The sequence below is a fragment of the Antechinus flavipes genome, chromosome 4, assembly GCF_016432865.1.
Source record: "Antechinus flavipes isolate AdamAnt ecotype Samford, QLD, Australia chromosome 4, AdamAnt_v2, whole genome shotgun sequence".
Lineage (NCBI taxonomy): Eukaryota > Metazoa > Chordata > Mammalia > Dasyuromorphia > Dasyuridae > Antechinus > Antechinus flavipes.
This window is the reverse complement of record NC_067401.1, coordinates 86,892,243-86,917,146: the sequence shown is the minus strand read 5'-3', so window position 1 is coordinate 86,917,146 and position 24,904 is coordinate 86,892,243. Positions and strand designations below refer to the sequence as shown.

At 31.7% G+C, this 24,904-nt stretch overlaps 1 protein-coding gene across 9 annotated transcripts in view; it reads right to left on the bottom strand.

Moving 5' to 3' along the window:
* Positions 1 to 1,206: 1,206 nt before the first annotated feature.
* CEP170 (centrosomal protein 170) overlaps positions 1,207 to 24,904 on the bottom strand; it is a 172,602-nt gene continuing 148,904 nt past the window's right edge. For 6 of the 9 annotated variants that reach the window (XM_051993486.1, XM_051993479.1, XM_051993480.1 and 3 more), the window contains 6 exons: positions 21,611 to 21,788; positions 19,820 to 19,972; positions 7,042 to 7,130; positions 5,539 to 5,632; positions 4,827 to 4,878; positions 1,207 to 3,564 (listed from right to left, as the gene is read on the bottom strand). In XM_051993486.1, the coding sequence (XP_051849446.1) occupies positions 3,275 to 3,564; positions 4,827 to 4,878; positions 5,539 to 5,632; positions 7,042 to 7,130; positions 19,820 to 19,972; positions 21,611 to 21,788 (856 nt within the window). In that variant the 3' untranslated portion in view covers positions 1,207 to 3,274. The remainder of the gene's footprint in view (positions 3,565 to 4,826; positions 4,879 to 5,538; positions 5,633 to 7,041; positions 7,131 to 19,819; positions 19,973 to 21,610; positions 21,789 to 24,904) is intronic. The other 3 variants (XM_051993483.1, XM_051993484.1, XM_051993485.1) reach the window with 2 other exon arrangements.

Genomic DNA, 24,904 nt, shown 5'->3' with positions numbered 1-24,904 from the left:
AAGAATGTGAGGAGATATTTGCACAGATGCAAGGTCAAATGTCTAGGAGAGATGTCTAGGAGAGATGACTCCCCCATCTCCAGACCCCCATCTACAATATCTCCCCTTACCTTCACTCTTACATGATCTGCATGTCCCAAAGATATCTTAAACAAGACAATCTAAAATCATTGTTTTCTCCAGAACCTTTTCTGTTCTCTCCAACAGGATAGTGGCCTTTTTTCCCAGGCTACTTTGTATTTAATTCATTTGTATTTATCAGCTCTACCAATACAGATCAGAATTTCTGCTCCTTAAATGAGGTGTCTACGTGGATCACATAATCTGTATGAGAGGCAAAAGCTTTTAGTCAGGCCTTCCTGAATCCCATTGTCAACGACATTTATCCACTGAGCCACTGTATCTCTTGGGCATGTTGTGAACATTTGAATTTCTATAATGTTAAGAGTTATTTTTAAAGTCTTAGGTTTTTAGAGGGTCTGAATTATAATTAAGCAGGAAAAATGCCTCAACAAATGCCCCATCTATACTGACCACTTTTTTGAGATAAAGGTAAATAATGATTTTCTTTCAGATTATTACTAGATTTCAAATAAATTCAAAAAGTTATTTTTGAGTACCAACGTGTGTTGATTGATTGGGTGCTTTGGGATTATTCTTCTTAAAAATAAATATAGATGTCTTGCCCTCAAGTAACTTACAATTTTGTTAGGGCAACAAAATACATGTAGGAAATAAGAGAACTACCCAAGTGAGTATTTTTTTTCAAGTATTTGATTATGCATTATGGCTAAGTTCAGAGAAAGTAGGGATGACTATGAGCTACAAGAGTCACATAGGTTTTATGAAATATATAGTTCTTCTGCTTTGAAGGAGGCATGGAAGAGTGAAAGAAGCATTAATTTAGCACCTAGGATGTAGCCAGAACTAAATATGAAAACTGCCCATGAGTTTAAAATTAGTAAAAATATTCATTCACTATATATATGGCACTGATAAGACTAGGAGTGAAATGGAAAATCAGAAATGGTCTTTTTACAACAGTATGATTGACTACCATTTATTTTCTTTTTTAAGCACTCCAAAAACCAGTGATTTTATCCTATTATGAATTTTCAGATTGTTTTTGCTAAGCCTTGTCTAACAAGTTAAGAGTTATCAATAACCCCAAAGGATACAAGAAATTAAATGTATACAACCATTACATAAAGTTCCAGAAACACTTTATTTAAAAATGGAGCTTGTAAATGCATAACAAAATAACATAGGTAATAAATGTAACAAAAATAAATAAGGAGAATAATGTGTTCATACAAAATAATAACATAGTAAAAGGTCAAATGCTTATCATCAAACAAAAATGTGTAAACTCTTGAAAAAAAATCTTGAGACAATTCTAAAGAGTAATATTTTTCTAAATAACTCCTTACCTTCCATTTCCATATAGTTAAATTCAGTACCCAAACATTGAAGAAAAGAAGAAATGATGGTAATTATTTTGCTGAATCTTTTTTTTTAATGTGGACTAACTCTGTTTCAACATCTTACTTATTCTTTTGAACTTTTTATATCCTTCCTTTCATTTTTTCTAAAACCATTTTGGACTTCCTTTGATAGAGTGGAGAATTTAGCTTTATGTGAATATTCTATTTTGTTTTTAGATTAAAAAAAAATATGAGATACATTATACAACAGGTTTTTTTTTTTAAACATTGCTACAAAAAAAGATTTTTGCATTTTTATTACCTGGTCCAACTTTACAAGACTTCAGTTATTCTGTAAAATTTTAAAATGTACAGACTGAATATTTTTCTTAAACAATTATTGTATAGAATTATTGCTGAAATATTAAAGACCATTTCATAAAAGCTGCAAAAATTGTATTTTTAACCTTTAGAGTAAGAGACTGATATAATCAAGGGAAAATTCAAGCCTACTATAGTTATATTTAACAGAATTAAGATTTCTCCAAATTATAGTGTTCTGGAAACACAAGGTCAATTACTTTTTTTTTTTAAACATACCCAAATGTTACCTCTTATTGGGATGACAAAAGGAAAATGAGTTTATATAGGATATTTTCACAGACTTTCTATTCAGTGGTTTTAGCCAAAAGTTTTATATTAGTAGTTGCCTTCCCAAATTCTTATAAATGTATAGAGCAGAAACAGGGATTTACTATCGTGTCTACAGGGAAACATACAGAAGCTATTTATGTGAGACTATCAATCAGCTAAGTTATGACTATTGGTTCTTCAAATCCTAAAGAAGAATTTTATACTTCATGATCATTCCAAGAGAAATTTTTAAAAACTGTCACACAGAAACTTGGTAACACCAGAGAGTCTATTTGCACCAATATACATGTTCTTCTCTTTAAAAATATACTCCACCTATCTGTTTAAACTTGTTTTTATGATTCCAATAGCCACCTGGACTGAAATGGATGATGAAATCTTCCTATTTTCATTTTTTAAAAAAGAAAAAAAGAAAAAGTGCCAGATTGAGTTTTCAGAAAGTGGAGTGAAACACTGTGGGTTAAAACAAATACAGCATTATCTATGTACATAAAAAGAATGGTAGTCCTTATGGATATATAGATAAGTCCACCTACCACTCCCAGCAAATTCTTAGTGCAAACATAATAGTTAAACTTTGTAAATCTCAGGACAATTTACGTAGCAACCAAGTTATATAAATCACATATCTGTTGGAAAAGTTCAGGACACAAGAATGAAAGCACTATAGTTATCTGTCTTACTGTGAACAGTAATGTGTCATTGTACCCAAAGGTATTTTATCCTAATATAAATCCTAATATTCAGAAACAAATATAACTGTTTAAGAAATCTGTACAAACTGAAAAGAAGTCCATTTCAGAGGGTAGCTTGGCACAGGAAACTTGGGAGTTTCAGATCTATTGAATGGAAGTCTGCTTGCAGGTCACATGAGGTCTTAAAAAAATAAAAACAAAACCAAAACCAATATCTAAGAAGAGAAAGCTGCAGTTTAAAATTTTCTGTTTGCAAAGCATACAATAATCACTAAGGGCAAAGCTGCCAGGAACCTGCTTTTCCTCCTTTGTGCAGATAGCTATCTTAATAGCTCTGAAGAGACCAATGAGACAGTCCAAATATTCCCAATAAAAAAGACAACTGTGAACATATTGTGGATGACCAAGCTACTTTGTTTTGTATAAATCAACATTGTGACCCTTTTCAATATTCCTAAGCATTCCACATTTAAGTAATTTTAAAAAACAATAAAGAATAAGTCATTCATGTACAGTGACATCCTCTTCTTCCCCTTCTGGGTTGAATCTATTGAAATGTATACTGAAATCAGCCTCGGATTCCACATTGTCAAATTCAGCTGAAACTGAGATGTCAGTGGGACGAAGAGGCCTAGCTTCTGGTTGGCAAAGGGGTGAGGTCTGAGCCAGGCCTTCATGGTTATTCCCAGGACTAGATTTCTGTTTTGGCTGGGCTGTTAAGACAGCACTAGGAAATCCCAAGTTGTTTAGAGCTTCCAAAGTTCCATCTGGGTCAATCATAGCATTGATCACTGGAAAAAAGTGGCAATTGAGGAGAAAAGGATTTCAGTTTTACTGTCATGAAAATGAGAAAACTAAAAATTACCTTTTATTATTGAGAAAATCTCCTTTCACAATTGGTAGTCCTAATGGGTAGACTGTCAATCAAGAAACAGAACTATTCTTCATTATTTCTAATGATTCATTTTCAGAATATGCCATTCCTCCAGACTTGTGCTCCTTTTTATTCTGAAACTCAAGACTGATTGTTAATGCCCCCACCACACTAGAATGTTCACATGTCCAACACCATGGCACATTTCAGAAGGTAAGTGAACTTTCTTTGGATTCTCTATATCAAATGCCCAGAACACTCCTCTCCTGTTACTCTTTTTTATTTCACTATGAACAACAAGCAATTAGTGGATGTTGCCATTCTTTGAATGAGTCTGGGAAGTGAAATATTTATGTGCTATGAGAAACATTTGCAAATTGCATCTCCCTAGATTTGAAAATTGTACTTTCCTGTGTATTACTGTCCATTGCAGTCTTCACTGGAACATGTATAAAATGACATCAAAAAATAAATATATGATGCATTATGTATTATGAAATTTTCTGACATTAAGAATAGGGAAAAGGATTGAACTCTTATGATCTCACTAATCTACTGTCTTGCTTTTTTTCTCTTGCTGTGCCTCTTCTTCTCCAGCATAGGCTGGAGAAATGTAAAAGAGACCAATTATTATATTATTATTATATTATACATTAATGTATTATATATATAATATAATATATAATGGATGATGAGTCTTAGACAAATGTCTAATTTGTATACCCATCTCCTTGCTTTGTTATTATTTAAAACCATGACAGTATGGATTACAACTGAAATCAAAGAATTTTCAAAATACAGTTGCAATATAAAATATGTATATTTATATAGCGCTTACCTACAAACAGAAAATAACAATCTAAGAAGAAAACACTTTCATATAAATGTATAAATACTCGACAGTGCTTCTGTAAATGAACTGATAATATAAATCTCATATGAACTTTACAAAGAACTAAGAATGGAAGAGATTTGATTCTCAATTAGCTTCCAATGTCTGTATGTTATTTTGAATTCAAAAAGTTTTAGGATTTTGTATATGCAGAGCTCTACATTTCTAATTTCTAGCTAAAAATTTAGCAAAGTTTAAAAAGTGATATCTAAGAAATAAAAAAATTCTAATTGTTTCAAGAAAACTTCTTGCTCTCCCCCTTAAAGACAAATTAGAAATGTGTCTACCTTGTAATTGCTTTTCAACTCTTTTTAACTCTTGTAAGATGGAAGAAATCTCCTGAAAAGGATCAAAATTAGCATTTATTAATTGACACAAAAAAAGTATCAAAAATATACTTATGGTCTCATTCTCTTGGCCCAATGAACATTATATCCTACCATATGAATGTTAACAACAGTAAGAATTATGAAAACTCAAGGAAGGGGGGCTCTAAATTTAAAAGGTTTTAAGTGAAAAACAACCAACAAGAAACCTCAAGCTAAATTTTTCTTTAGTTTAACAGTGAGAAAGGAAGATAACTACACACATTGAAGTCCACTTTGTCAAATGAGATTTTGATCAACTTTATAACAACTTTATCCATGTGTGCTGCCTGATGTCTAAGAATTTTTATATGAAAATGGATAAATGATGGTGACCTTGGTGTTACGACTGTACGTAAAAATTACCAACCTCTCAAAAAGAATACTTCAATTTTGATAACCATGAAAATGGCAATAAGTACTATCTCTTTTTTCAATGACTTCATACTGTTCACTAAAGAATAATGAAAAGCCCCAAATATTTTCCTCTTCTATATCCTGACACTATCAATATTTTAACTTCAAAGAGAAAGCTCATGGAAAACTCATCCCAATAAATTTACATCAATTTGCAAAAATTATAAAAAAATTAAATAATTTCTGAAATTCTCCCCTCAGAAAAGAGCTTCCATACCATGCTTGAAGTTTTCACAATAGGAACTTCACTTTCAGCTCGTAACTTTGTCTCTATTTCTTCCCAATTCCGATCTTTATCTTTAAATAATATTCTAGAATCAGGAAAATGAAAACATTTTATTCTTCATATTTTAAACTCATAATATTTGTGGTGTTTTAATTAACATAAAAACAATCAACATTTGAGAAAAACTGCTGAATTTTAAACTAAAAAAACATACTGTTATAATAATTAAGAATAGACAATATTGCAATTTTATTAGTCAATTTTAATAGTAATATATTCAGAATTAAATGTAAGTTATTTTTAAATGCTCCAAATCACTATTCTTTAGAGAAATATGACTTAAGACAATTCTGGGGTACTACTTCACAATTCTCAGATGGGCTAAGATAACAGGAAAAGATAATGATAAATGCTAGAGGGGATGTAGGAAAACTGGGACACTAATACATTGTTAGTAGAGCTGTAAACTGATTTAGCCATTCTGGAGAGCAATTTGGAACTATGTCCAAAGGGCAATAAAAATCTGCACATCCTTTGATCCAACAGTGTCACTACTGAGTCCATATCCCAAAAGAGATCATAAAAAAGGGAAAAGAACCCATATGTGCAAAAATGTTAGTAGCAGCTCTTTTTATAGTGGCAAGGAACTAAAAATTAAGTTAGATGCCCGTCTCTTGAGGAATAGGTGATAAGTTATAATATATGAATATGGTATGAAATATTATTGTTCTATAGAAAATGAGGAGCAGGCTGATTTCAGAAAAGTCTGAAAAGACTTACATGAACTGATGCTGAGTGAAGTGAACAGAAGCAAGAAAATATTGTAACAATAAGATTATGTGATAATCAATTGTGATGGATTTGGCTCTTCTCAACAATATGGTGATTCAATTCCAATAGATTTAGAATGGAAAATGCCCTCTGCATCCAGAGAGAACTATGGAGACTAAATGTGGATCAAAACAGAGATTTTGTTTGTTTTTCTCCTCATAGTTTTTTTCCCCCTTTTGTTCTGATTTTTCTTGTATAATATGACATATATGGAAATACGTTTAAAAGAATTGCATATATTTAATCTCCCATCAGATTGCTTTGGGGAGGAGGAAGACAAGAACAGGAAGGAAAAAAATTTGGAACACAAAGTCTCAGAAAAATGAATGTTTGGAAACTATCAATACATGTATTTGAAAAAGTAAAATACTAAAAAAAAATATTTTTAAAGAAATTTTAAAGAATTTATATTGAGAAAAAAATTGAACCAAATGTGGATTTCAAATTTAAAAAAAAAAAAAATTTAAAAGCCCAACCAAGAAAAAAGGGATAACCGCCCCATTGCTGACATGTTTGTTGGCTGAGGCATCTACAAAATGAACAAAATTTTCTAAAAGTTCCAAAAATATATATTAAAAAAAAAACACTTTTGTTAAAAAATAATGGGTTAATTAAGCAAATAAGTAATGAAAAATTCTATGAATCCGAAGCATAAGATACTACCTGATCTTTCCAGCTGTCTTGTCTATAGATTGTCTTATCTTTCGAGAGAACTGAAAAACTGATGACAATAATAAATTGTCTCCCATAACCTGAAAAATTAAAAGGAAAAAGGAAGCATTTACATTGTAATACAAAACAATCCAATATGTTTACTCAAAGAATGAAACAATATTGAACTTAAAACTTTGACAAAATAGGAATGAATTTTTCTGAAACTAATATCAAATTTATTTTCATGACTATCCAACCATTAATAATAAGTATTCATCCCCCCCTTCACTAAAAATATTAACTTTATATATTTGCATTACTTCTAACAGTAAAAACATTTGTGTTAAAAAAAAAGTTAGGGATGATACATAGTCCATCATAAAGATGGGAAAAATAGCGGTAGAGTGGCCCACAAGTTCCCAGTACACGAGAGGCTTAGAAAACTGATTTCAGGGCTCAGGATCAGAAAAAAAAAATCATTATAAAGTTACATATTATACATATAAAAATAACCAGAAAAGTTATTTTAGATGCACTCTGTAAATGCTAATCACTGTAACAGCAACAATAACAACAACAATAATATAGTGGATGCAAAGAATAAATATACTTTCCAAAACAGTAATGATTTTTTATAGATTTCAACTCATGCTTGGAATAAATAAGGAAATGTAGCATGTTTTGTTTAAAAAGATAAATGAGGAAAAAAAATTCAGCAGAATAAGTATCTACATTATGAAGAGGCAGAGAATATCTGGATGAAACTTATGTGCTACACATTGTCAAAAGGAACTAAAGACCCAGAAGAAGAACAGTTTGGTGAAGGTTACAGAATCCTTCTTAAAATAATGTTTTATATGTGTATCTGTGTATACATGTGCACGGACATACACACAAGCATACTCTACTCACATACCACTATTCCATGAATAAAATGATATATACTTTTCCCTCTGTCTTAATAAGACAGAGTGGTTTACTCAGAATTGAGATAACACATTTAGGATATACATGGATGTAGTAGCTATATAATTTGGTGCTGAGCGCATTTAATATTAATAAAATTCTTTATGGCTTTGGTATTGTTTCATTAATGCTTCTTCGCTTCTGAATTTATGTTATCTATCATGGTCTTAACCATATTGGACCAAACCATATTGGTCTGGTCACACACTAAGTTGTGAAGCCCCCAAGTCTCAGAGTTCTGGGTTACCATTTACACTGTCAAGAGAATGAAATGGTTGGCCATCAAAAAGCTGGTAAATGCAGAAACAGGACTTAACTTAGTTCATGACTCTTTCCATGCTTACTTTTAAGATGTAAATTCACATTTTTTATGTCAGTCTACAGTGTGTCATAGCTTTTATATAATACATCTTTCCTCAAGGCAAACATATTACAATTCATCATCTATTCATCAGCTAGTTTACTGAGGACATTGTAGGTTATGAATACTTTTCTAGGCTCTCTGAGGGATAAACAAATACCTAAGACATGGTCCCTGAACTGAGTTAACAGCTAGACCTTGATAGCACAAATAATGAATTCCATGAAGAGGCTGTGTATATGTAAATTTGCACTCTTCTAAGTTTTAATCATGTAAAATATTGTAATTGGTTCTGAGTGGAAACACGCTGTGTGAAAATAAAGACTTCATTATTTTTCACTAATTGAGAACTAGCCATATAGTCTAGTTAAAGAAACAAAAACAAAAATGTAAGGAATACTAGCAAAAAACATACTAAAGAAGTGATAATTGCTGAATTTTGAGGTATAGACACTAAAGCTTATCAGAGTATGAAAGAAAAGGAGATCACCAGTGAAGACTGAAATAGTCAAGAAAGCTTCATGGAACTTGATTTAGTTAGGCTATGAGAAAAAGGAAGGAGATTTAAATTAAAATGTTTACAAGCATCACTAAGGATATACTAACAAAGATAAATATGGTGTGTTCTTGGGATGACAAAGATCCAATCTAGTAACAATTAAGAGTAAATGTTTGGAAGTAATGAGAAATAAATCAGAATAGAAGATATCAAATTATGGAAGAGATTTTCGGCAATCAGAAAGAATGGACAATTAGGATTTCCTAAATATCTAAGAAAGTTCATGTTTAGGATTTCCTGTCTTCACAATATAGAAATAATAAGTTAACTACAAATGTAACAAATACAACTTTTGCAGAAGAAAAAGTAAGAATTATCCTAAGAAAGATTTAAAATAGATTAATATATTGATAACAAGAAAAAAATTATTATTTTCCAAGTAGATTTGATAAAGAGATGTAATAACAGAAAATGTGAATCTGAAGTCACTCAAATCCATTTGACTTGGGGATTTTCTTCAAAAATGCAGTGCTTCGGGGGGGGGGTTAGGGGGGGATGAAGGGAGGGAGGGGAAAAAACGAAACATAAGCAAGTACAAGGGATAATGTTGTAAAAAATTACCCTTGCATGGATTCTGTCAATACAAAGTTATTATTAAATAAAATAAAATTTTAAAAAAAATGCAGTGCTTCAAGGATACAACAATAACTAGACTAGCCTTCAGGAGTAGTGGGAAAGAAACAATAAAGGGATATATTAGGGGACAGTGAAGAAGATTATCAAGAAATTCTGGGTCAGTAGAGAATACAGAGAAACAGAAATGTAATACAAAGTAAAAAAGAATTTAAGAGTTTAATGACAGTGAAAATATGGGAGAAGTTTTTGTCAAAAATGGGAAATATTTAAGAGAACTTCTAAAAAATACTGCATTAAAAATGAGACTATGATATGAATAGCTTTACAATGGATTGGGGATGTTAATGGTAGAGCTTAGTTATAATTTATTAACTAATGTTTTTGCAAAACAACATTGATTGGGACAATATTATATGGAATGTGTCAACATGTGGCAGTATCTAGTATAGAATAAAGTTAGAAAATAGAAGTTTAGTATCCTATGAAACTATAAAACAAAGTTACCTGGATAGTTACAAAGTTAAATGACTTACTGATTTTAAAATGAGTTAGGAAATTAATAGGTAAGGGTTTAGTTCTAAGCAAAAGAAACTAAGGATATATGAAAATAGTTATAGGTCTTTTAAAGGCAGCAAAGAATGCGAAGGTAAGAGAGATAATTATACATTGAGAAATGAACAAATTATGGTATAAAAATGTGATGGAATTCAATTCTGTTTAACATTTATCAGAGTAATGACTAAATATGATTCCAAGGAACTAATAATAAAACTAATAATAAAAATTTCCAAGGAAATAATAACAAAAACTAATAAAAAATGATAAAACTAATTCCAAGGAATAAATAAAAAAAAACAAAAAAAAAACATGCTGCCCACCTTTTGATAGGAAAAATGAAGAGCGTAGAATGATTTAAATTTAAATTAGCCAAGGTAGACATTTGTTTTGAATAATTAATACATGTATGTAATAGGCTTTTTGTTTGTTTCAATGCAACGTAGGAGATTGAGGGAGGGTAGATGTAGGATAGAAATTGATTAAAACAAAGAAAAAAAATTTTTAATTAAAAAAAATGAATTGGGAGGCTTCTGACAAAGAGTGAAAATTTCAGGCCAAAATCCACTTCTCTCTCATTCAGTTGTGTCCAACTCTTTGTTACCACAGTTGTGGTTTTCTTGGCAAAGATACTGAAATGGTTTGCTATTTTTTTCCCCCAGCTCATTTTACATTTAAGAAAACTGAGGCAAACTTTTCAGGGTTAAGTGACTTGCCTAAAAGACCACACAGTTAGGAAGTGTTTGAAGCCAGATTTAAACTCAGGAAGATGAGTCTTCTTGACTCTAGGCCTAGTGCTCTATCCACTACACTACCTGGCTGCCCCAAATTCCAACTTCTTCCAGATGTTTGTTGTTCAATTTTGTCATCTCAAACGATTTTTTAAAATCTTGGCTGAATGTAGCCACAAAATGAAAATATGAATGCAAATGTTCCTTTTATTTCATCCCAAAAGCTCTTAATGTCACCTCCTACTTTCCCCTTATTTTTCTGGCTCTCTATTGAGACATTCCTTCTCCTTCACCTTTTGAGGATAACTCTATTATATTTGTCCTTGATCCCATCCCTTCTAGCTTTCTCCTACTCAAATCTTCTCTCTACTCTTTACCTCCCATCCTCTAAACTCTACCTACTAGCTCCTTTCCTAGTGCTTTTGAGCATGTTGATATACATTTAAGTGCTATATTTTATCATCATGGAGCATCTCCCAAAAAGATAACACAAAAACCTGAATACTAATTGTCAATAAAACATTTTAAAACAGTGATAGTATTTAACTTTTATATAGTGCTTACTGTGTGCAAGGTACTATGCTAAGCACTTTATATTTTTAACGTATAATCCTCCCAATAACTCTGAGAGTCACATGCTATTATTCCCATTTTATAGACAAGGAAACTGAGGACTACACAACTAATATTTATTTATATGTAAATAACTTGTCCATGTTTAAACAATTTGTTCATGTTTCTTAAAATTGATCTTTCACATTGGCTCTTATCATGTTAAGTTTTCTGTTAAGTTTGAGTTTGGTTGATAGAAAGTCTGGAAAATCTCTATGTTTGTTGAAGGTTCAATTTTGTTGGATATATTTTTACCCATAGGTTTAGTTCTTTTGATCATTGGGAGATATGATGCCAGATCCTGAGGTCTTATTTCTATTTTTCCCTCATGTTCTATCCCTCCAAGAAAATTTTCTTGGATTATTTCCTGAATTTTGAGTCATGGTTCTCTTTTTGGTCAGAATTTTCTGTTCATAACTTGGCTTACCATAACTTAAATCTCCCCCTACCTAGGGATCCTTCTCTTGTCTTCTTCCCTCACCCTTTGCTTCCCCATCCACCTATTTCTATGTTCCCCGCCCCCTCCCCATTTCTTTATAGACTTTGGAGGGTGCTATATACCCTTAGGTATATATATATATAGTGTTGCCTATTGAACCTATTCCCATTGTGAGTAGGTTTTCAGAATTATGAACCCTCCTCCCCCCTGTAGTGCCTCTATGTCTATTCTTGCTTTGCACCTAATTTGTATAATGATTACTATTTTTACCTTTACTCTGCCAATCTTTCTTTTGAGCTTATCCTATTGTTGATGTAAATCTTAAACATAAAATTATACATTTCCCATGTAAAAAACAAAAACAAAAACAAATAATTTGTTCATGTTTAAATTTGCCCAAGTTGAGTTCCTTAAAATTGATCTTTTTTTAAGGTTCTCTATTAAGTTCAGGTTTGATTGATAGAAAGTCCTGAAAATCTGCAAGTTCACTGAAAGCCCATTTTTCTCATTCAAAACTATAGATAATTTTATTGGATATAATGTTTTTAGCCACACAAATATAGCACTAAATATATATCAGCATGCTCAAAAGCACTAGGAAAGGAGCTAGTAGGTAGAGTTTGGAGGATGTGAGGAATGTGAAGGAATGTCTCATTTAGACAATATTAGTCAATAGATGTGATTCCAAGATCTGCCGTCTATTATTATTGCTGCTGCTAAGTTTTGTACAGTTTTAATTGTATCTCCAGCTATTCGAATTGTTTTTTTTTTTTTTTCTTATTTCTTACAAAGTGTTCTTTGATTTGCAGGTTTTGAAATTTGGCAATAATATTTTTGTATGTTTTCCACAAAGGATCTTTAAGGTGGTGATTGATAGATTTTTTTCTATTTCTATCTTCCCCTCATGTTATATCACTCCAAGACAATTTTCTTGGATTATTTCTTACATTCTTGTCAAGATTCTCTTTTTAGTCACAACTTTCAGGCAGTCCAATTATTTTTATATTTTCTTTTCTTGATCTATTGTCCTGATCTGTCGTTTTTCTTAAGTTTCATATTCTATTTTCTCCTTCTTTATTTCTTCTCTTCACTGGCTTCCCCTTGCCAAATTCTAATTTTCAAAGGATTATATATTCATCTTTAAGACTCTGTACCTCCTTTTCGAGTTGGTTAACATTCCCCCCCCCAAATAATCTTGTTTTTCTTGGATTTTTTTAAAAAAGTTTTTCCTCAATGTCTCTCATTTGATTTTTAAATTCTTTTTTTAATTCTTCTATAAATTCTCTCTGGGTAGGGAGCCATTTCCCTTACTCTTTGGGGTAAAAGCTTTTTTTTTTTAATTAAAGTTTTTTATTTAGAAAACATATGCATGGGTAATTTTTCCAACATTGATTTTTTTTTTTTTTAACTACAGTATCCTTCCCTGAATATGAATGCCAGTCTTCCCTGTTCCCATAATTTTTCAATGGTGGGATTCTTTCTTCTCTGTTGGTTTATTTATTTATTTTTTAAAATCAGAGTATTAGTATAAGCAACTCTAATGAGGGAGTGGGGGAATGGTACCTCAAGCTTCTCTTCAGCTTTCCCCTCTGACCAAGAACCCCAAACTAAGAGCTCTATCCTCCTACAAGCGCCCACAGTTAGCAATCCGTGCCCTGATGCTTTCTGCACTCACTAGATGCTAGTTCCTTCTTGCCCAGGGCAGCATCTCCAAAACAAAACTATTTCCACTGGGATTCTGAACTCAAACCCAGACTTGATAAATAGTCCAGGAAGTGAAAGTCTCTGTGGTTCCTGCTGAGGCTCCAGCCAGCCACATCCTGTTTGCCTGAGGACTCACAATGGTTCTCAAACTTTTGTTTTCAGTGTCTTTATCCTAATTAAAAATTACTGAGGATCTCTCCAAAGAGTTTTTGTTTATTTGGATTATATTTATAGACATTTACCATATTGGAAATAAAAACTATTTTTGAATTTGTAGACCCTCTAAAAGGGTTTCAGAGATTCCCAGGACTCTCTAGACCAGGGGTCCTCAAACTTTTTAAATAGAGGGCCAGTTCAATGTCCCTCAGACTGTTGGAGGGTCGGACTATAGTAAAAACAAAAACTTTGTTTGGTGGGCCTTTAAATAAAGAAACTTCATAGCCTGGGTGAGGGGGATAAACATCCTCAGCTGCCGCATCTGGCCCTTGGGCCATAGTTTGAGGACCCCTGCTCCAGACCATACTTTGAGAACCACTGCCCTACTACATGTTTCTGCTGAGCTAGCCTTCAAGTGTTTGCATTTCAGGTTAATTCCCAGCTCAGGGTCTTTCTTCAGATTTTCTCAGGTTTGCAAACAGGAGGATTTCTGTTCTGCTCCAATTCTTGATTTTTTACCACTCTACAGAGGTTCACCTTGAGGCACAAATTTATTCTCTTTGTGGGGAAAATTGGGGGGTGGGGACTTGGAATTTACCAACTTATTCCACCATCAACCCAGAATCCTTCTAGCACTTTTGAAAGGGGAGAAGAGACTTGTTTTTGTGGAGTTCCATTATTTTTCTAAAGGTCAGGGACTGAACAAACAGGGATCAGCTATGTGCTTGAATATTAAGCAGAAATACTTAAGAAGGAGGGAAGCAGAATAACATTATTTCTTATAACTGTGATAGAGAGCAGTATCAAATTAAAAAACGAAGGGGGTGGGAAAAGTTAGTAAGCATAAATTCATTCTCATCTTGGTTGGGGAAGCCAAGTTTCTTTTTAAAAAAATTAAATATGTAAATAAAAAGGTTATAATGGTAGAAATGGAAATAGAACAATCAAATTCAAATAGAAAATACAGTCCATTTAACCACACATTTGTCAGGAAGATGACATGAAACTCATATTCCTAATTCTGAAGACAGCTTTTTATCTATTTTGATACTCATATTCCTAATTCTGAAGACAGCTTTTTATCTATTTTATCAGTGATGTTAAACTTCTTAAAACTAGAAAAGTAATCAGTGAATAAACCAAAAAAGAAAATACAAAATATTTAGGAACTATCATGGATGACTGGGAAAATTAGTGGAATTTTTTTTTTTATGGAGGTTGAAGATATATGTGGAAATACTTTTAAGACAACAGGGAAGTAGCCAGTAAATAGATAAAAACTGAAGAGAAGTAAAAGAATAGGGATGTCAGAGGGATCAATCTGCTATAGGAGATAGCTAGAAACTAATAAGAACAGGTAACACTTACTGGTGATGTAATCATAGGCAAATCACTTTGCCTCTGAATTTCAGGTTTTTTTTTCCTAAAATGGGCATAAATTGTACTAAACACTATATAAACATGAACTACAGTCATTATTGATTGTATGTAATAACTGAAGGAGAAAAAGGAGAGACAAGGATCATCTTAAAGATGACTTTTTAAAGAAGAAAGTCTGGGTAAAAGGGAGCAGCGCTAACAGAAAAAGTGAAACCATAAGGAAGAAACCTGCTAGTTTAATAATATGGATCATTTTTACAGATACCAAATGTAAGGTACTGGCTGGATTTTCAAGCAGAAATATATTTTAAGAAGTTGAAAATCATAAAAGCAAAGGTATAAGTATAAGATATCTATCTTTTTTTTTTTAATTTTTAAATAACTTTTTATTGACAGAACCCATGCCAAGGTAATTTTTTTTACAACATTATCACTTGCACTCACTTCTGTTCCGATTTTTCCCCTCCCTCCCTCCACCCCCTCCCCCAGATGGCAAGCAGTCCTTTACATGTTAAATAGGTTACAGTATATCCTAGATACAATATATGCGTGCAGAACCGAACAGTTCTCTTGTTGCACAGGGAGAATTGGATTCAGAAGATATAAATAACCTGGGAAGAAAAGCAAAAATGAAAGCAATTTATATTCATTTTTCAGTATTCTTTCTTTGGGTGTAGCTGCTTCTGTCCATCCTTGATCAATTGAAAACTGAATTAAATCTCTTTATCGAAGAGATCCACTTCTATCAGAATACAAAAGATATCTATCTTGAAGATGAGAAAAGTAATAACTATTGAAGTTAAGGGACTTGCCCAATGTCATTGCCAGAATGTTCTTACTAGTCAATAAGTGCTAAGTGAAATTTGAACCCAGATTCTCTGACTCTAGAGATGGTATTCTTTTCCCTATATTTATGTGCTTCCAAATACTAATCTGGACCCCAGGATATAAGTTAAGACTTGAAATACAGAATTATAAGAATCATGTATATATAGTGGAGAGCTGAAGTTATAGGGGGAAATGGTATTACCAAAGGAGAGCAACTATTACCTGAAAAAGGCCCAGAAATAAAATTTGAAAGCTTAGAAAACAAGGAGAGAGTGGGGTCTCTAAAGCCAAAGGAAAGAGATTACCCTAATGCTACAAAGAAACTAATATTAGTTAAGTCAGAAAAAAATGCAACTGAATTTGGTTAATTAGGAGATTTTGGAGATCTTTGAGAAGTTTCTGAGAAATGGTGAAGATGAAAGCCAGATTATATATGGTTAAAGAAAATTTAGACAGTGAGGAAGTGGGAGCATGGGAAAATTATTTTAAACTGTTTAGCCATGAAGCAGAAGCTAGAGAATGCACTGTAGCTGGATTGGATTTTATGTCCCGGAGGAAGATTCTTTTTGGATTTGGGAAACTTAAGATATTTGTAGGGAGATCATATGAGAAGCAGCTGAAAGGAGGAGATTGAAGATTTAGGAAAAACAAAGATTATTACAACAAGACCCTGGAAAAGCTAAGAAGAAATAAGGAGGGCACAGATAAATGGATAAGTCATAGTAAGGAGTACACAAGAATATATTTCTGTTATATAATTTTTGTTTGGAATTACAAAAATTTCAAATCCTTGTTAGGCTTAGCAATTTGATTATTATAAGTTATGTATATAGTTATGCATAGTAATGGTTACAGTTACAAAAATAGTTTATATACATTTTACAAAATGAAATGGTTTCAATAACAGTTGAAAAATAAGTGGTATTATTTTTCTTTTTGTTACATGTATTACTCATCCTAGAGGAAGTTTATTTTAAGTTGCTTAGTTCTTTCTTCCTTAATCTCATCCTATTATCTGGGTAAATGTAAAGGCTCATTACCTAAGTGATATATTCTTTGGCAATAGCCTCCTGGAAGCTAAGAAGAGTATAAGATAATCCTCTATGAGGTAAAGAAATTCTATGAAGAATTCAGTATGATCCTCCATATTAAATCCTTTATATTTTCACCCAAAGTATTTTCAATCCAAAGATTAATAGGGGCAGAGATCTAAAATCATCTTTGAAAATGGTTCAGTAATAAGAAAGAAAAGACAACAAATATATGGTGGTTTACATGGAAGTTGCACATGCATGTTTTGTGATTTTTTTCCTGTGAAAAAAAGTCAGGAGGTTTTGGAGAGAATGCAAAATAGTATAGCAAAAATAAAATTGATTGTAATTTGTCAGGTGGAAAATGACTTGTAACCGAAGTCATTCCTGAATCAACTATCTGTGTACAATCAGACCACCAATTCATTTAAGAAAAGATCAGAGTTAATGCAATCAAAAAAATAAAACGAAAAAAAAATTTAGGAAAAAGTTTGTGTGCAATGAAAATGATTCCAGTTTAACCTGTTTGAACAAGCTGATAGAGGCACAGAACCAAGATGTTGGAATGCTAAGAAGCAGTCCAGCTAAGCTCTCTAAGCTAAGAGCTACACAATGTATAAGATCAAATCTTTATGAGGAAATGCAGAAAAAGCTAAGAGTCTTTGTCTAGCCCAAGCTGACAAAGGGAGAGACAAGAAAGTCCATATATAAATAGTGAAGATGGGTTTGGGCCACAAACACATCACATGAAAGACACTACAGAACACAGGAAAAGATTATATAAACAAAGGCAAGAATAGTCTCCAGACCTATACTAAGGCACTACCAGACCCATATCAATGACAGGTGAAAATTAGCAGCTTTGTTGCCCTATTTCCCATAACTTATAGCCACAGACAGAGAATGAACTAAGAAGGTAATGTGTATAGGAGTGGGATTACTTGATAAGAGAGGCCATGGGCACTATACTGGTAGGTGCCTAGAAAGGAGGAAGATCAGATGCTAGCAACAGCTGTGTGGCTCAGATCTCAGAAACAAAGAAGGCCCTCATCTAGGTGAGCCCACAAAGGAGAAAAGGGGACAAAAGGAGAGCCTATAAATCTGCCATTCTGAACCAACAGTTTTCTAACTGGCTGCAGGGGGCTGTAGAATCCAGCAATTGTCTATTGTTGCTCAGACCCAAATTCAGGGAAGAAACTTGCTGAGGAACAATCTAGCCCTTGATAAGATTGGTCTGGAGAGTACTAAGACTCTGTAAGCACTCAGATTATCACTGAGATCCTGCAAAAACATAACATGCAATACCATAAGAAAGGGGTATCATCAGAATCAATAAAGAACTTTCCTCCAAAGAAGTGACAGGGCCAGCCCTAACATCAAGTCTGAAGTCACAAAAAAATCTGGAAGAATGGACATCTAAAAATGAATACTATCACACAGAGCTGTTATAGTGACAGGGAAGCTCAAGACACGAACCCAAAGGGAAAAATAATTGCAAAATATTCATAAACAAAGCATTAGAGGAAAAAGGGTTTGGATAAAAATTTAACTAGAATTCCTAGAAAAGATGAAGCAAAAATTAACAAAAAATTATAAATGAAATGAAAGCACTGGAAAAGAAATGAGAGAAATGCAAGAAAAAACATGAAGATAATAGCACACAGAAGACCTCACCATTCATAGTAAATCACTTGACATGGACTCTCTGCTCTCAATAGAATGGCAAACACATTTGTAGAGAATATACATACCAATTATACCTGATATTTATTATTTGAGGTTCTTTGAATAGGGTTATTTCTATTGTCAGATCTATAATCATTCAAATAATTTTGATGATCTACACAAGGAAAAGAGCATGGAATGCTTATTGTTCAGACATTTAATTGGATGAGAAAACCCAAAGACCAACTTGTTAGTCAGTATATAGATGCACACACACATACATACATGTGTGTGTATCTCTGTGTACATGTGCATACATACATATGACAGATCTACATGGACAAAGCCATATTTGAATTAAACTGGAAGAGGAAAATAGACTGGATTGCTTTTGAGAAAATATGCAGTATTTTTTAATGCCACCAAACTTCTCCGTAAAATAAGTTAGCAATATTTTTACAATGTTGCTTCAGGGCTTTGAGCCATGGAATACTACATATTCTAAAGAATCAATTCAACTAAAGGATATCGGAGAAGCACATGATTAGTCTGAGCATACAGCAAAACATTTTAAACATGGAATCATGTAAAAGAACTAAAAGAGTTGTTAAAGAAATACAGACTAAGAAAAAAATGTAAGAAGAGGTAACCAATATATATATGTATGTACCCTTAAAAAAAAAAAAGTTTCAATTTAAGGTTGAAAAAATGAAAGGAAGGCCCAAAGTACTGGGTTGTCCTCAGATACTGCTACAGACAAGATCCACACCATATGGGAAAGTATGGATGGGGTATTCATTAAGTCTTAAAACGAGAAAGGAAGGAATTGAACCCTCAAAAAATTGATTTCAAGTCAACCCCATAACCTTTATGACTTTCTCAAAAATATATTAGTAACAATCATTACATAACTTTGCCATAGTTAAATTATGATCTATACCACAGCTTCTCAAACTATGGGTTTGTGACCCCATATGGGGTCTCATAACTAAATGTGAGGGTAATGAAACTATGATTTACTATAAGTAAATGTTTGATTTGTATACTTGAATTGTAACAATTTCTTAGATGAAAAGGTATAAAAAAAGGTTTAAGAAGCCCTGATTTATATATAACATCACAGGAAATGGCTGCATTGATTAGATCTCAACTTGGGAGTTTCATTATAAATTTCCTTTAGGTTATCCTTTGTTTTAAATAACTGTTTCAAACTAACATACTCACTTCATCTCTGCTCCAAGTTCTCCGCCTTGTAATTGTTAAATGTTCTGGATTCTCTGTTACTTGAGGTCTATTGTTCCCTTCTGGTGGTTTAGAATGAACTAATGGAGGAATTTTTCGGAAGTTGAGACTTTCATCAAACACACGATCAACCAACTAAAAGGACAGAGAAAAAAGAATATCTGTGAGGAAAAGCATAATTTATAATAAATTAATTGATACAATATTATTGATTGTTATTATTAGATTGACTTTTTTCTTAATAATAAAAATGTGAGATCTCTAACAATCCTATTATTCTGTTTTATGTGTACTTTATAACATGCATTTACTTTTACAAGACAATAAGATTTTTAATAGAATATATGGATTCTGCTTTTGAAATATCAAAAATACATGTGTTATCTATACGTAGAGAGAAGTAGTTATATTTATATGATATATATATACATATATACATATTATTATTATTTTTTTAAATGTTATCCTCCCATGGATATGATTGCCCCCATGTGGAAAACAGATGATAGATAAAATAAAGGTTGAGTTATATACAGAGACAATGAGTTAATTTTACTCACATTGCTTTACCAGCGTAAAATAAGTTTATTTCTTTTTTCTCCCCCAAATGGTGCTGCCAATTCTCTTCATAAGATATATTAAATTGCAAGTTTCGATTGACAAAAGGAAAATTAAAAAATAATCCACAAACAGATATTTTAGTCTTTACTAGTCAGACCTATAAATTTTACAGAAAAGATATATCTAGCTAAAATGAGATACTGCCATCTACAGTATATCATATACACAAACTACACAGTAACTCAGATTCTGATAGAAAACAAAATGGAAAAAAAAGAATTATTAAATGGAATATGATTAATTTTACTGGGACTGAAAAAATGTATATTTATGCCATTAGATGAAATTTAGTAATGCATCTGAAAAAATAATATTTGCTCATTTATAATGCACCAGAAAAATTATGTCTGTTTTGCTACCAATAGCCTTTATTTTTTTACAAAAATGATAATTTCATTTTTCATACATTTATAGGTGACTAATACGATAAAACAATTCAAAAAATGAAACAAACATTATTTGCCATATAGTTAGGAATGAGACAACAACAACAACAACAAAAATCAACACTAAAAAACAAGACTATAAAAAGTAGCATAGAAAAGGCAATAGGAGAAAAAAATAGCAGTATTTTATTTATTGGATTTAAATTTGTCAAAACAATTAGCCATTTAAACTATAATGTAACATAGCATTTCATGAAACTTAGAAAAGTCAACCAATATAAATTATGGTCCAAGGCAAATCTAACTTAAGTTAAAACCTGTGAACTTAGATAACCAGTATTTATTTTTGTCTCTTTTTTTTGTAGTATTAATAATGAGGATTTCTTGATTATCTCTTTAAAACATATTTTCTTATCTATATGTTATGTGTAGAGGTCAATTTTATGTTTTTAAAAAACCTCAACTTCAAATATATTCAGATGCATCCATTTTCAGATGCTTTTTTTTTTTTTTTAATGTTCATGTTTATATGAGTCATGGATAAGTAACTAATGATTAATGAATAAGATGCATGTTCTAAAAGATAATACCTTCTAAGGTTTTAGAGTCACCATGGATCTGACATCAGTCTTTACTAGTTTCGTTAAGAAATGTATATTAAAGTAAAGGAGGAAAATGCAGAGGTTCATGCACACGAGGAGGGAAGGCATACTAAAACAAACTCTGCAAAAAGCTAAAAGCAAAAGAAATCAAGAAAAGGAAGAACCTTATGCATCTCTCCATGAAGATCTCCTACCTCTTCTCTAGTGTCTATGGCAGAACCAGGGGTGGTGGCGGCAGTGCTTACTGTGGTACTAGGGGCAGTGCCCGATGAAGTTACAGAGTCGATCTCTCCTGCTACGTCATTGATTTCTCGAGCAATGAGAGCGAGATCTTGGCTGATCCTGGTAAGGATTTCAAAAACCGCAGTTCAATTATTTTTTAAAAAAAGCAAAATTAGAAGTATTCATAGTAGGAAAATAATTACATAAGAGAGATAAAATTTCTTAAGCCAAAATTTCAGGTTTTTTGGAAAACAAAGTTTTGACTTAAAAGTCAATAATTTACATTTTCTAAAAATGGAATTAAAAATTTTTCAACAAGATAGCATGTTGAAAATATTTTAAACCCTCAGAAATAGTGATAATCAGCTAATTTTGTAAACCAAATAGCAACTTAGAAGATCTAAAATATTCTATCCTAATAATAGTTTTCAAAAATGAATTCATGTTTTAAAGTTGGATATAAAACAGAATTTTTATGTGATTATAAAAATTCTGTTTTATATCCAAGAAAGAAAATATAAAATAAATAATAAAATTTAAATTAAAATATATTAATATATATTAAAATATATTAAATTAAAATATAAAAATTCTTTTGTATTTCAAGAAAGAAGAAATACAGCAAGTTATCTATGGTATTTTTAGAGAAAATGGAAGTATAAATCCTTTCATACATTTCAGATTTTTTCAGAGAAGCTGACTAGATCCTAATGACACTGTCTTAAACTGACTACAAATTTTGACAGTAAATGATATTATGCAATTTAAAAAGAGAAGCTTCAAAGATGATAAAGCAAATATCAATTTAGGAACTTTGTAATATGAATCATAATAGACAAGAGTTTCTTTACCAAGTGATTCTTATTTTGTTGATTTAGTTTAATTAATATGCCATACAAATAAGGTACTCAAATGTTCATTAAACTAAAATAAAATGGAAAATTCTATAACTAACATATCACAAACCAATAATTTTAAAATTATCTAGTGATTTAGATGAAAAAAAAAACACAATTTCAAGTGTGAAGAAAATTTTACTTTTATACCCATATATTTTATGTATTGTTCACCTAAAACTTAGTAAACTAACTAAGAATAGTTTATATGTGATATTCCCACTTTTACATAAACATTTATTTATTGTTTAATCGATTACAATATGGTTTCTGGTCCTAAAAGACTGAAAATTTGTTTTTTAGGGCTACATGTACCTTTCTAATTGCCTGAACTAATTGACTGCTCAATTATCATCTTCCTAGACTTCTATCTAGTACTTAAACCAGGTCCTCATGTTTGTTAGTCTCTTCTCTACTGTCTTATAAGATATTAAGTTTTTGTTTTCTCTACATGCTTGTGATGACTTCATCTCTTCCTGATGCTTAAATATGAGCTTTTCTAAGATTTTATCCTCAAGTTTTTGCTGCTTCTTGCCTCTCTGGTCATTCCAGACAGATGAAGTGCTCAGAAGTTTGTAATAGAAAAATGCCTTAACTACATGTTCAGCAGAATAATGAACATGTGATCAGAAGAATAATTCCTAAAAGACAACAAGTACTAGTCATTATACCACATATCAGGGAGAAATTACATGTTATGTGAAACCAGGGGGCAAAAGATTAAATCTAATGGGAATAGCAATATAACAGTACCAGAGATGACAGCTGCCTCTATAGTCATATTCCCTAGTTACGTAAGATGTATCTGAGGTATTTTGGGCTGCGTTGAGTGCACAGTGCACTAACATGGCCCAAAACACGTCAGTTTAGATTCAAGATAGAGTCACATAAAAATTTGTTGAGTGAAAAGGAATCACTAGTGAAAATGAAGCCTTGCTTCAGAAGACCAGTAAAACTCAATATATTAGTGGGAATCATATGTTAATGATGAAGATCTATAAAAAAGTGGGCAACTTTTCTGGGCATGCTATATGCTACACATATACAAAGAAAATGAAAAAAATTTACTTCTTTCTAATATTTACTTTGGCAAGACCATAAATAGAACAGGCGTTCTTAACTTTTTTTTTTTTTTGTTAACGAGTTCCTTATATATGCACAAGATTACAAAGAAAACATACTGAAATAAAGTAAAAAATTTTTTTATAGTTCAGACTCTAGGTTAACTTAAAAATTCCTGCAACTGATATTTAATAGCTACTAATGAGGTTTAAAAAGCTATCAACACTCAAATATTGTTCAGTTCCATATGAAAAAAGTCAAGAATATATAGTCAATGTAAAGTATTAAGGTAAATTGGAATTTGATAATTACTACTATATTATTTTCCTAATTTAACAAGTTCAATTAGCTAATTAAATTCTTGTCCTTCTAATTTCCTGAAGAAAAATAATTAGGTAGAAATGAGCAAATATTTATGAGATCATCAACATGAAAGCATCAAATTACCTAAAAGCTTCAAATTTTAAACCTTCCAATGCATAATTTTGTAAAAATTCTAATGAATCTAATGATAATGAATGCAATATAAATTAATTTTTAAAAACTAAAGAGATAGGAGAGGCTGTAGGAAAACAGGTCCATTAAATGCCCTGTTGAGAAATAAGGTGCTGTATATATTTATAACAGCTCTTTTTATGGTAGCAAAGAACTGCAAACAAAGTGTTCCTACCAATTGGGGAATGGTTGAATGAATTATGGCAAATGAATGTAATGGGATATTACTATGCTGTAAGAAATTATGAAAGGAGCACTTTCCAATAAACCTGGTAAGATTCTTTAAAATGATAAAGACAGTAATGAGCAGAACAAGGAGAACAATTTATGTAACACAACACTGGAAAGAACAAAAACTCTGAAAGAGTTTGAAAGATCTTAATAACAAAATGACCAACCACAACAACTTCATAGTATCCACAATGAAACATATTCTTGACAGAATAGTAAGGGACTCAGGACACAGATTGAGACATAATTTTTGGCTATAACCAAAGTAAAAATTTGTTTTGCTTGACCGTGTGTTTTAATCACAAGAATTTTTTTCTTTCCCAAAGTGGGGGAAAGGGAGAAAGCAAGGAGGTAGCAAGAGAAAAAAAGATTTCTGTTAATTAAAATTTTTTTAATTTAATAAGGATATAAGCAATTACTTATTTTTTCCATTCTCTACCATCTCTAAAAAGGAATTTTTTAAAGCAAACTAAAAATGGTCAATCATAAATATGTAACTGCACATTGAGCTGTCCATACATTATATAAATACAGACACAAATCACCCAATGT